Genomic DNA, 14,140 nt, shown 5'->3' on the forward strand with positions numbered 1-14,140 from the left:
GGACTGGGTGGGGTATTGTGTGGAAAGAAATGGTCAGTGAAGATGAAAGGGAGGGTATATAAAGCATGTGTGAGAGCAGCGATGATATATGGTGGTGAAACTTGGGTGTTGAGGAGAGAGGAGGAAAGTGTACTGCAGAGGGCTGAAAGAGCTATGGTGAGGATGATGTGTGGGGTTAAAGTGAAGGATAGGAGGAGTAGTACAGAGCTGATGTCAATGATGGGACTGAATGAGGACATTGTGACATTGATAAGGAGATCGAGATTGCGGTGGTATGGACATGTGTTGAGAAGGGATGAAAGGGTCGGGATTAGGCGAGCGTTGGAGTTCGAGGTTGAAGGAGTGGTAGGAAGGGGTCGTCCGCGATTGGGATGGAGAGAGCAGGTGGAGAAGGACAGGGTGAAAGCGGGGTTGCGTGATACTGAGGCGAGTGACAGATGTGGATGGAGTCGAGGGGTATTTCGGTTTCATCATAGGTAGCCAAACGGCAACCCCCGATCTCGGGGAAAATGCCGTCTAAACGTGTGTTGTTGTTGTTGTGTTGTTAGAATTTAGGGTAATCCTACGTCAGTTGTTATTCTCTCACAGAGAAACTTTGGATTAAGATGTTGAAGTTCCTGCTAACAAGGTTGGCGAATTAGCCCTGTCGGTAGAAGTGCCAGTTACGCAATGGTTCGAATACTTTCAGTCCAAAACTCAAAGACTATAATACGCCATGCGCGTATGATGTGGTGCTTGCGCGTGCGTGCATAATGTGTATGTACGTCGTGAGGTGTGGATAGTAGTCTCTGTGGCACGAAGGTTTGAATACAGGGATGACATGTAAGCGGTTCTGCGTATGCCAGAGCTGCATAAAAAAGAACAAAAAAAACATGGTCGGTTATGATGCCATTTTTGAGACAGTAGGTAAAACTGAATTAGGTAAAGTGGGTAAAGTGGAATTTTTTTCATTGAGTGAACGGACTCGAATGATACAGTTGAAACAAAAATAGACAAGATTCAAGTTGAAAATGTAAAAAATTAAAAATAAAGATGAATTTTTCAAATCTTTTATGTAAAGTTTTTTTATCTACAAAGGCTTGCTGATTCACAAAAAAATGTATATTCACGATATCTTTTAAGATACGGCATCAAACAAACTTGCCAATTGATATTCAATTTGACAGTGCTGGACATCTAAAAGTTCAATGCATACAAGGCAAATGCTCAATTTGTCAGAAGAACACTTCTTAGAAGTGTGAAAAATGTAATAAAAGACTCCATTATGACAGAGGAAAAACATGTTTTATTGATTATCATACCTCGTAATGACTGACAATTTACGTACATTAGACTGTCAAGGGTGGCGGCCAACCTGTGGTGCATTAAGTCCCACAAATAATACAAGAATAAAAAAAGTCTTGGCTGACGTTAATTTAAAAAATAATTTAAAAAATAAAATATAAAATAATTTTTCATTTTATTGAAACTTCTTAAAATTAAAAAATACCCTTTTTTCCAACTTATGTGTTAATTTGGTAGAGGCATGTACAAAGTACATCGGGACATGCTCAGCTGCAGGTCTTTTTTGAATGTTCGCGGTATTTTTGATTATATAATTTTTGGTTACCTTTTTAAAACAGAACTAAATGTAAATTTTTTTTTGTACAGTCTACGGCGGTTTTTATCATTATTATCGGTGAGTTGTTACCGTTTTTTAGTTTAAACGTTAATGTTATTCTCTTAAACATTATTAATTGGGCACTATAGAAAATGAAAACATGTTTTTTTTTGCATGCCACATTAATATGTGATTATTTTTTAAGATATGTTTTGCCAAAGAAATCTCTTAAAAAACTTGAATTTTCTATAACTTTACACAAGTTTTATTTATTTTTTCTTTAATTGGCCCAAACGTTGAATAAAAGATGAACAAAAGAATGGAAGGTGATAGTAAGCTTCAGTTCAAAGATCTGTGGGAAAATGAATTTTCATTTATTGCTAGTTCTTCAGGAAAGACAGTGTATATTGTTTGCGAGAGCACTGTCTTTGATAACAGAAGACGATCTTAGTAGACACTATAAAAACACCAAATTAGAAAAAATATCTGAAATTAGTGTCTGGCTTTGAGTTATGAAAAGAATATGTTGCCAAGAAAAAGGAAGATATAAAAAGGCAAAACCTCTTTTCAAGAAAAACTGAAAACTTTTCAATGCTTGAAGCGTCTTACGAAATAGCTTTTTTATTAGCTAAAAAGCAAAAGCCTTTCTCTGTCAAATTAAAATTGTCAAACCGTGCCCCCAATGGTTTGCAAGATGCGTTGGTGATAAAAGACACATTGGAGAAACTTCTCATGGTATACCTGAGCAATTTGAAGACCATATTCATGCGTGTTCTTTTTTTTAGCCCTGGACGAATCCACTGATTTTTGTGATGTTGCGCAGTTTTTTTTATAAGAGAAATTGATAATAATTTTAATATTTTTGAAGAACTTATTGACCTTGAGTCACTTCATGAAAAAACTATATGGTCAGATATATTTGAGAAAGTGAAGTCATGTCTAGAAAATCAGTAGTTAAATTTTAGTAAACTTATAAGTATTCGCACTAATTTTTATCCTGTTAATTTTTTTTCCGCGGAGAGGAAACTCTGGGCTGAAACAACACGAGAAGCAGCAGTTACGAAGCAGCACATTAATATGTGATTATTTTTAAGATATGTTTTGCCAAAAAAATCTCTTGAAAAACTTAAATTTCCTATACTTTTACACAAGTTTTATTTATTTTTGGCGTAAGATACGGACGTCACGGGTTGCCTCTGACGGTGAGAAAGGTCTTTGTGCCTTACTCGCCTAATCTGGGCAGCCCCCGGACAATGAGGTGTGGATCCGCCACAGTTTGTTTGCTGTAATGGGTGATTAGAGCTTAGATTAGATCAACAAGCAGGTTGAACACTTGCACCAAACAAAACCAAAAGCAAAAATATAAATAAAACGGATTCAGTTATGCGATTGGCTACATGGAATGTCAGAACAATGTGCCCTAGATGGAGGCACGGAACTTATTCTAACCATTGACTTAAAGGCAGCAGCAGGAAAAACCACCTTGATTAAAACATACGCCTCTAAACAAGGCTCATCCCAGGACAAAGATAGATATTATGAAAACATGAAAGAAACAATTTGGCTGTATGTTACGGTTGGCTGGACTGCATTGGACAATTTGGAATTAGCAAAATGAACGAAAACAAACAAAAACTACTTGAATTTTGTTCATACCACTATGTATCACTAATATTGTTATAATCGTGAGAATGATAGAATTGCGCTATATTATTTATCATTCAATTATTGTTATCTTTGGAAGCTACACCATTGGTGTTGGAAAAAGGTGTTGGAAATATAGAGATTATTGAAGCTATAACATTGGTATTGGTAGTTACGATGTTAAAGGTTTACAACAATATCTTAAAACAAAACCACAACACTGTGTATCATGGAGATATCTTAGATCTGGGCACTGGCATTAATTGAATGTAATCTCAACAAGAAAAGTTGAAATTGGCAATATATTATTAACGCGTTCGTATCATAGTGCCGATTGTGACACTAAACATTATCTGGTTGCTTGTAAAATAAAGCGGAGACCTTAAAAATTTCGTGCCTCCCGGAATAAATGAACGCGTTTGAACATTCCAATTGCGAATAATTATGAACTGCATATGGCTCTCAAAAACAAATTAAATGAGGCTCCCAAAAGCCACAGCTCGCAGAATGTTCGCGATTTCATTTATTAGGCATCATTGTCGGTTCTACGGAAAAAAGCTAGATAAAATGAGGATTGGAATGTGGCAAAGAAATGGAGATTGCTACAAAAAACAAAAGAGAAGCTCTAGTGGCTTACAAAAGAGACCAACAGAAAACAATTACAGGCATTTAAGGATGCAAGAAAACAGAAACATTTTAGACATTGCGCGAATAAATATTAGCAGAATCTTTGTAAAAATATTCAAACTTGTGCAAAAAGATTGTATGAAGGTATAAGGAAAGCTTTTGGACCAATTGTTAGTAAATGTGTTCCACTCAAAACAAAAGATGGTACAGATCGTACATCTCAAATGGAAAGATGAGAATGTAGAACTCTATTAAACATAGTGTTGTTATTGCAGCTGCGCTGTCAAAAGTTGAGGTTTGCCAACTTTGACTGAACTGGATGAAATACCTTCTCTGAAACGGAACTTAGTATGGCCATTGATGCACTTGCAAACGAGAAGGCAATTAGTGGAGGCGGCATTCCTGTAGAAATTATTAAAGCTGGGGAACATACCTTACTGAAGCCACTTCACATGTTGCTATGCTTATGTTGAGAAAAGAGTGCTATCCAACAAGGATTTGAAAGATGCAAATATATTTACTATCTACAAAAACAAGGGTGATCGTTCAGACTAACAATTACAGAGACATCTCCACACTAAGTACAGTTGAGAAAAGCCTTTGTTCGAGTGAACAAAGACAGTCATTTTATATTGCTCTGACTAAAGCTTTTGACTTGGCAGAAGTGGTTTATTTGCTGTATTGGAAAAAATTGGTTGCCTTTCTAAACTGCAGGGACTGATAACAGCCTTCCACAACCAGATCAGGGATAAAAGAACAATCGGTCGTCTCAAATTAACTTACAGAGATGTCTGCAAGAGAAATTAGGACTTCAGATATTGATGAAGATCTGTGATTGCTAAAGATCGAGACAAGAGTGGGGACAGAGTGTTCGAGACAGTTGTGCAATTTGAGGAATCATTTCGCAGTGGAGTGAAACAAGGATGTGTTTTTGCGCCATCATTCTTTTCTTTTTCTGTTCTCCTTGCCAGTGTTTTCGCTGCCATAGAAGACGTATACTGTATATATGGTATACAGTAGATATGATGGTAAATTATTTAACCTTAAAAGAAGACGCATTCTTGTAAAGAGCTGTGGTTTGTCGAAGGATTTTGGCTAACCATGTCTTACAAAAACCGGAATACTTGCCCATAGTAGGAACGAATTACCGGTAATCAACATAGGTGATCATACTTTTAATTTACGTATTTTGAATAAACAATTACAACCAGCTTAAACTTGGACATAGAGCTTTCAAGACGAAATGTAAAGGCCTCAGGTGTCATGGCATAACTTTCAAATCGTGTTTGGAAAAATACTTAACTTACTATAGCTACCAACATACTTTTCTGCAGCACATGTGTTTTGAGTACTTCGAGAGTTGCTCAACTTATCATACATATCAAGAGAGTTGGTCAACTTATCATACATATTAAGAACATAGATTGAATACTTTTTACATGTTTCTTATATTGTTTAACTAAGAGTTGATTTGGCATTCGAAGGTACGTTTCCAATAGCAGATATCACTAATGAAAGCACAATAGACATTGATTAACTAACAAAACATGGGTTTAAATTTGATTTAGAGAGGGGCGTCCTTATATAGGAAAATACAGAAATGGTTATAGAGACAAGCGATGTGAAATGTATTCGTATAACGGAGGTACCTAAATTATCGAGAAGCGTCGATAAGACCGGTATATAAAGACGTGCATGATATCGAATAGGATTGATTGTCAGTGCCGAAAGTAATATTTGACTTTGCTTTAGAAGTACCTTTGTGATATTTGTTAATTAATAGTTATTTGGAAAGCGATAGTTTCAGAGCCCTCACAGCAAAATTTTTTACATGTTTTCAGTTTTAACGAAGAGAGAAGTCGCTGTTAATCGAAAGCGTTTTTTTCAACAATAAAATTATAATCTACGTCCAAATGACACATTTTTTTAAATTAGTCTTCATATTTTTCAGATGTCATAAAATAATATTTGTAAAGTGGCTATCAAAAAAATTATGATTTATATAATTTCAAGAAGCGTTCATCATAAACGTTCATTATAAAATCATTAGACAACATTATTTAAGATTATTTAACAACATATTGAGATCTGCGTTGTTGTTGTAATAAAATTTAACAACAGAACTTTATAGAAAAGCAATTCTATACGTTTTCTGCATTGTTTAGTTTACAACTAAAGTTTTCAGTTTTTCTAATGATTTTTCTTTTTCATGTATATTTAGTTCATAAACCAGCATCATGCATCCACGCTGCCTTGCGTGCTTTTGAGCAAAAGGCTAGGTCCACCGCTTAAAACTGGTGGTTGTCGTCAGGATGGGTGTCCGGATGTAAAAACTTTCCCCAAATAATATTTTGGGGAAAGTTGCCATCAAATGCCATCAAAAACAAAAACAACGGCCCCTAATCCCCAGCAGGCCTTAAGTGATCAAAGGGTGCTAAAAATCCCTGGGAAGTATGCAATAGCGGAGGGATGTTGCAGAAAAATTCGGAATGGCCCCTCTAAGGTACTTAGATTTGGAACGCTCAATGTTGGATCATTGACTGGCCGCAGCATGGAAATCGCAGAAATGCTCGAGCGTAGAAAGATTGACATCTGCTGCCTTCAGGAAATCCGATAGAAATCGAATGGTGTCAACTCAGACAATGAAAAATATGAACTATTCTGGAATGGTCAAAGGACGGCCAAAAATGGTGTCAGAGAACCGCTAACCCAAGAAGTACTGGATATTAAAAGGATTAATTCACGTCTCATGCGGATCAAGCTTCGCCTAGAAAAGCAAACAATGACTATTTTTTCTGCATACGCACCACAGACAGGCGAATCAGAAGAGATGAAAAATGACTTCCGGGCTGCGTTCTCTGACACCATCTCAACAATACCAAAATCTGAAACAATCCTGATTGGAGGCGATCTCAATGGCCACGTTGGAGAAAAAACAGATGGTTTTGACAACGTACATGGCGGTTTTGGCTATGGAGAACGGAATGAAGATGACAAACACATCCTTGAGTTTGCTGAAAGTTACGGCTTTTGATTACTGAACACATATTTTAGAATGTGGTTGGAACATATCATAACATACAAAAGTGGACGATCAGCCACACAAACTGATTTCTTCGTTGTCAAGCAACAACACCGAAGGCTATTCAAAAATGTCAAAGTTATACTTGGCGAATCATGTGTCGCCCAACATAGACTCCTTGTGGCAGACCTGGTTGTCGAACTATCACAACATAAGTCTAAACGAATGCCTCGGAGAATCAAAACGTGGAAACTGAAAAGCAATATTCATCGAGAAAATTTTCAACAGATTGACGCCACACAGTTAGACCACCAATCGCAAGCCAGTACTGATTGGAGTACATACAAAACCGTCCGATTCCAGACATCACTGTAGAGGAGCTATGAAGGATGGAAAGGCTGCAGGGACCTCTGAATTCACAAATGACATTATCAAAGCATCTGATACTGCAGGTATCCAAACGTTACTACAACTTTGCCGTGAAATGTGGAGAAATTGTTCAATGCCGACTGAATGGAACTATAGCATGACAGTTCCGCTATACAAAAGCAAAGGTGATCCATTTAACTGATGATCATATCGGTGTATACGTCTTTTAGAACACCTCCTGAAAATTGTCGCGAAAATCATTGAGAAAAGATTAACGTCGTGCATCACCATCGGAAATTATCAACTTGGTTTTCTAGCAACAATTGATGCAATTCACATCCTTCGGCAACTGAAAAAAAGTACCTCGCAAAGCATCAACAACTATAACACATTTTTGTAGACCTTGAAAAAGCATTTGATACCGTTTTAACAGCCACGTCTGAGCAGAATGCAGCACAGATGTTTGAAGATTGGAAAACCAGACTCGCCGATCATGGATTCAAAGTCAAGATCAACAAAACCAAAGGAATGAACACTGGTGAACCCATCCAATCCACAGCTACTGGACGGCCCTGTTCAGTTTGTAAAGCTGGTGTAAGTAACAATTCAATCAAGTGTCAGCAGTGTAACCAGTGGAGACACAAACGTTGCTCTAAAATAATTGGTACTTTATCTAAAGTATCCAATTTTGTTTGTCCTGCTTGCATCAATCTACAAACAACCTATTCAAAATAGCACTGTTTTTGAAGCCATTAAGGTAGAAAAAGTTACATCGTTTCAATATCTAGGGGATGTTCTGGATTGTACTGGAACAGATGAAGTTGCCGTTCGAGCACGCATACGTGCAGCCTGGAATAAATGGCATCTCCTTGCCTCTATATTGATGCGGCGTGACATCCCACTACCACTACAATCAAGATTTTATAAATCTGTGATACGTCCGGTCATGTTATATGGTGCAAAAACATGGCCAATGAAAACCAAACTGGAACAACAACTTCAAAGAACCGACATGAAAATGCTCCGATAGATGCAACGAATTAGTCTGAAGGACCACATCAAATCTACCGAAATCCTGCGTTGTGCTGGTTTAGATGATATTAAAGAACGAATGCCGGCAACGCCGTCTGCGGTGGTTTGGTCATGTCAAACGAAGTGGAAACAATGCCATAACTTCTCTTGCAGATGTTGTAGTACCTGGCACACGTCCCTAAGGCCGTCCAAAGAAGTCCTGGTCGCAAACAATCGAGCAAGACATGAAAGCTCTAAATTTAAATGAAATGGATACAACTGATCGTCTAATTTGGCGCAAAAAATTGATGGCAAAGAAAACAACATCCTACCACGGGGAACTGGACCTCTGGACGCTAAACGAAGATTGATTGTTTCAGAGCGTTAATATGATATTCTGTGAACATTAATTTTTTATCTGTAAAATTCATTAACATTGATTTGTTTATTGATTTGTAAATAAACAGAATGATAGTCTAAAGTTATATTGCGTCGCTATTTTCCATTGAGATAAACCAAGCCCGTAGTCTACTGGGCAGTTATAACAATATGAATATTAATATTTTGCTATTTTATGCTAGTTCAACAGTCTGTTTGCCTGATACCAATTGACCCAAGAAAATCTCATCTTTAAATAATTGTCTTAATTGTACGACGAATTTCCATAAAATAAAAACTGAAGTAATTCAAGTTTTCGCCATTGATATGTCGTATGGCAATTTTTAGAATTACAAATTTTGTGTATAAATAAAAAGGCTTCTATAGCAAAAAAATTTCATTAGGCAAACAAAAAAAAATTGCGAAAATGAATAATTGCAGGAAAGAGTTTAAAAAGTAAACCTTTACTCCAAATTCTTTAAGTTTAATTTTGTATTGCTTGATTTTTAAATCTTGCTCTGTAAGAAGCAATAGTAAATCATCTTGTTCTTTTTTAAGTGAATCCATATCACTAGTTAATTGCATTTTGTCAACCTCTAGCTCCACTTTTTCTTTATCAGAACTCTTGATGTTGCAAATAGATTGAATAAAAAAATCTTTACTTATGAATAAAATCATAAAATTTTAAAATACACAAAAATAAAAAATGAACACTTAAAAATTTTATTTTGTTGTTTTCAATAGACAACCAGATTAAAAAATTTCTTTGGCTCACAAAAAACAAAATTACTATTTTATAACTATCTCCATTTAGCCGCTATTTTCATTAATACTGCTTTATTTTTTTACGTGTCAACAGAGTTTGGTGCAAATTTCATGGTAAAAAGGAATTGTATTACAATAGTGCAGTTCCAATAAAGTATAATAAAACATATTCAAACAATTTACTTGAACCAATAGATGTTATACATTTGAAAATTTGTTGTGGTAAAGTATAGCATTTGAAAAACTACGTTACATTAAAAAAGAAAGAAAAAGAAGCAAAATTCTAAATTTTTAAAAGCATTTGATTTCGGTTGCGTGATACTGAGGCGAGTGACAGATGTGGATGGCGTCGAGGGGTATTTCGGTTTCATCATAGGTAGCCAAACGGCAACCCCCGATCTCGGGGAAAATGTCGTCTAAACGTGTGTTGTTTGATTTCGGTTTAGATAAACGCCTCAAAAACAAAAAAAAACTATTACGATATGCATATCTGATGGATATGAATAACCACATTTATATTCTAATTTTCTCTATATTTAAATTTATTCTGCGATTCGTTTTAAAATAAAATATAAAAACATTTTTTAAATAAAGGTAAACAAAATTAAAATTAATTTTAACAAGACAAACATCAAGATTTTTTTTAAGAAATTCAATTTCTTCTCCAAATTGTTGCAATTGTTCTTGAAAAACCATTTTTTCATTTTCCAAAAACAATTTGGAACTTTCCAGCTCAGAAATCTTCAATGTAAGATGATTTCTTTCTATAACCATCTCATTATTGATACTGTTGTCTTCTGAGCATGCATTTTTGCACTATTTCGTTAAAAAATATTAAAAAATATAGGTTGTTTGAATTTACTAAATTTAAAAAGATCAATCTTACTAATTGTTCAATCTGCTTTGTTGCAAGTTCATAATTTTTTTTATAAGTCATTATTTCCTGATTTTTTTTCTCAATAAGTTCTTCAAAGTTGATAACTTTTTTAGTCAACAATTGAATTTCATCTTTTAAATCCAAATTCCCTTCAAATTCATGAAGATTTGAGTTTGTCGCCTTTAATAAATAAATAATAGCATAAACCAATTATATATATATATATATATATATATATATATATATATATATACACACACACCCAAATTACTTTTATGCCATCACAAAAAAAAAACAACGGCCCCTAATCCCCAGCAGGGGTGCCAAGAATCCCTGAGAAGTATGCAATAGCGAAGGGATGTTGCAGAAAAATTCAGAATGGCCCCTCTATGGTACTTAAACTTGGAACGCTCAATGTTGGATAACTGACTGGCCGCAGCATGGAAATCGCAGAAATGCTCGAGCGTAAAAGAATTGACATCTGATGCCTTCGGGAAATCTGATGGAAATCGAATGGTGTCTGTCATGTCAACTCAGACAAAGAAAAATATAAACTATTCTGGAATGGTCAAAGGACGGCCAAAAATGGTGTTGGAATTTTTGGCAGAGAACCACTAGCCCAAGAAGTACTGGATATTAAAAGGAGTAATTCACGTCTCATGTGGATCAAGCTTCGCATAGAAAAGCAAACAATGATTATTTTTTCTGCATAAGCACCACAGACAGGCAAATCAGAAGAGATGAAAAATGACTTCTGGACTGCATTCTCTGACACCATCTCAACAATACCAAAATCTGAAACAATCCTGATGGGAGGCGATCTCAATGGAGAGAAAACAGATGGTTTTGACAACGTACATGGCGGTTTTGGCTATGGAGAACGGAATGAAGATGGCAACCGCATCCTTGAGTTTGCTGAAAGTCACGGGTTTTGTTTACTGAACACATATTTTAGAAATAGGTTGGAACATCTCATAACATACAAAAGTGGACCATCAGCCAGGCAAATTGATTTCTTCGCTGTCAAGCAACAACACCGAAGGCTATTCAAAAATGTCAAAGTTATACTTGGCGAATCATGTGTCGCCCAACATAGACTCCTTGTGGCAGACCTGGTTGTCGAACTATCACAACATAAGTCTAAACGAATGCCTCGGAGAATCAAAACGTGGAAGCTGAAAAGCAATATTCATCGAGAAAATTTTCAACAGATTGACGCTACACAGTTAGACCACCAATCGCAAGCCAGTACTGATTGGAGTACATACAAAACCGTTTTGATAAACGCTGCAACTACAGTTTGTGGGAAAACTGGTACAAAACGTCAGCATGAACGGGACACTTGGTGGTGGAATGACAGTGTATAAAATGCAATAGCTGAAAAGAAAGTTTCATACAAGCAATGGCAAAAATCAAAATCTGTTGATGACCATAAAATTTTCCCTGAGAAGAATAACTATGCAAGACGTCAAATTGCATTGTCTCAGACAAATCAGTGCAGAGAGTGGCTCGCTAAAAGCAAAGGTGGAAAAATGAAATTTCTGCATCCAGTAGCAAAACAAGCAAAGCCTACGAAACAAGACATAGTTGGTGCCTCATGAATCAAAAACGACAAAAATGGGATGGTTCTTGAACAGGATGAGATCAAGCTACAATGGAGAAAATATTTCAACCGTCTGTTAAATGAAACAAATCCCATCAATGTTAACTTTGACGCTCCACCCATCGAAGGTCCGATTCCAGACATCACTGTAGAGGACCTTACAGAAGCTCTGAAAGCTATGAAGGATGGAAAAGCAGCAGGGCCCTCTGGACTCACTAATGACATTATCAAAGAATTTGGTACTGCAGGTATCGAAACGTTGCTACAACTTTGCCGTGAAGTGTGGAGAAATTGCTCAATGCCGACTGAATGGAACTATAGCATGACAGTCCCGCTATACAAAAGCAAAGGTGATCCATTGAACTGTTCATCATTTTCTTAATTACATTTCAACGTAATTTACTCTATTTCAATTTCATATATTAATTCATTTTATAATTATTCAACAATAAATATATTACTTAACAAGATATTCCGGAATGAGTTGTCGACATAGACTCCACCTGATTGCTTCACGGGGAACTCGGTCAAATGCTTTTTCAAGGTCTACAAAAATGTGTGATAGTTGTTGATGCTTTGCGAGGTATTTCTCTTGCAGTTGCCGAAAGATGTGAATTGCATCAATTGTTGATTTCGCCGCTAAGAAACCAAATAAATAATTTCCGATTGTGATGCACGACGTTAATCTTCTCTCACTGATTTTCTTGACAATTTTCAGGGAGTGTTCTAACAGAAGTTCAATGGATTACCTTTGCCTTTGGATAGCGGGACCGTCATGCTATAGTTCCATTCAGTCGGCATTGAGCAATTTCTCCACACTTCACGGCAAAGTTGTAGTAACGTTTGGATACCTGCAGTACCAGATGCTTTAATAATGTCATTTGTGAGTCCAGAGAGCCCTGCTGCTTTTCCATCCTTCATAGCTTTCAGAGCTTCTGTTAGCTCCTCTACAGTGATGTCTAGGATCGGACCTTCGATTGGTGGAGCGTCAAAGTTGACATTGATGGGATTTGTTTCATTTAACATATGGTTGAAATATTCTTTCCACTATAGATTGTTCTCATCTTGTTCAAGAACCATCTCATTTTTGTCGTTTTTGATTCATGAGGCACCAGCTATGTCTTGTTTCGTAGGCTTTGCTTGTTTTGCTACTGGATGCAGAAATTTCATTTTTCCACCTTTGCTTTTAGTGAGCCACTCTCTGCACTGATCTGTCTGAGACAATGCAATTTGACGTCTTGCATAGTTATTCTTCTCAGGGAAAATTTTATGGTCATCAACAGATTTTGATTTTTGCCATTGCTTGTATGAAACTTTCTTTTCAGCTATTGCATTTTATACACTGTCATTCCACCACCAAGTGTCCTGTTCATGCTGACGTTTTGTACCAGTTTTTCCAAAAAACTGTAGTTGCAGCGTTTATCAAAACGTTTTTGTATGTATTCCAATCTGCACTGGATTGCGATTGGTGGTCTGTGTGGCGATATATTTTAAAATTGGCATATATATATATATATATATATATATATATATATATATATATATATATATATATACATATATATATATCCAATTATTATTAAAAATCAAAGCATGTTCGGCGTTAGTTAACTTCCAATTTAACTTTTCGATTTTTCTAACGATTGATCGTGAATCATTTTCAAGGATAGAGCTTATGCTGCTTAACACATTTCTCTACAAAAGGTTATATCAGGATATGATAATTTTTTCATTTTAATAAATTATATAGCATCATTGATAGGCATTTTAAAACTGAGCATATTATTGAAAATGCGCAAGACATTTGATAAAAATTTACACCAAGAAATTTGATGACACGTGAAAAAGTATAGTTTTTCCGTTTTGAACCCATCATAATTAATGAAACTGAATTTGAAATTAGAGCAATGCCATTTATTGAAAAATTTGCAGAATATAATGTATAGGTGAGAAGAAAGGAATAATTATTTGATATAATGCTGATATCGTATATTTGAATGAATTACCAGAATTAATTTTTGTTGTATAGAACTAAATATTTTATGCAAATTAACTGTTACATCATTATACCTCGGAAACAAATTTTTATAAAAATATCCTTTTAAATTACATTTTATGGTAATAAGTGCTAGGCTCATTTATGTTAACTAACGTTAGGGTTAGGGTTATTTTAATTTTAACATAAAAAGCTGCAATTTTTAAAAATTTTTTGCAATTTTTTATAACCTTGATGACGCACAGAGT

At 35.6% G+C, this 14,140-nt stretch overlaps 2 protein-coding genes across 2 annotated transcripts; one reads left to right on the forward strand and one right to left on the reverse strand.

Moving 5' to 3' along the window:
• Window positions 1-6,509: 6,509 nt before the first annotated feature.
• HELRODRAFT_152601 (hypothetical protein) lies at window positions 6,510-6,800 on the forward strand (the record flags this gene model as incomplete). Its single annotated transcript, XM_009030933.1, has 1 exon — window positions 6,510-6,800. A coding segment is annotated over one exon (291 nt), but the record flags the coding sequence as incomplete, so codon positions are not given.
• Window positions 6,801-8,768: 1,968 nt separating this feature from the next.
• Window positions 8,769-10,820, reverse strand: HELRODRAFT_165027 (hypothetical protein; the record flags this gene model as incomplete). The annotated part of the gene is made up of 5 exons (XM_009030934.1): window positions 8,769-8,801; window positions 9,114-9,275; window positions 10,047-10,232; window positions 10,303-10,442; window positions 10,724-10,820. 5 exons carry the CDS (start codon window positions 10,818-10,820, stop codon window positions 8,769-8,771), a joined length of 618 nt encoding a protein of 205 aa, XP_009029182.1.
• Between the last annotated feature and the right edge of the window lie 3,320 nt (window positions 10,821-14,140).

The sequence above is a fragment of the Helobdella robusta genome (genome assembly GCF_000326865.2).
Source record: "Helobdella robusta unplaced genomic scaffold HELROscaffold_7, whole genome shotgun sequence".
NCBI lineage: Eukaryota > Metazoa > Annelida > Clitellata > Rhynchobdellida > Glossiphoniidae > Helobdella > Helobdella robusta.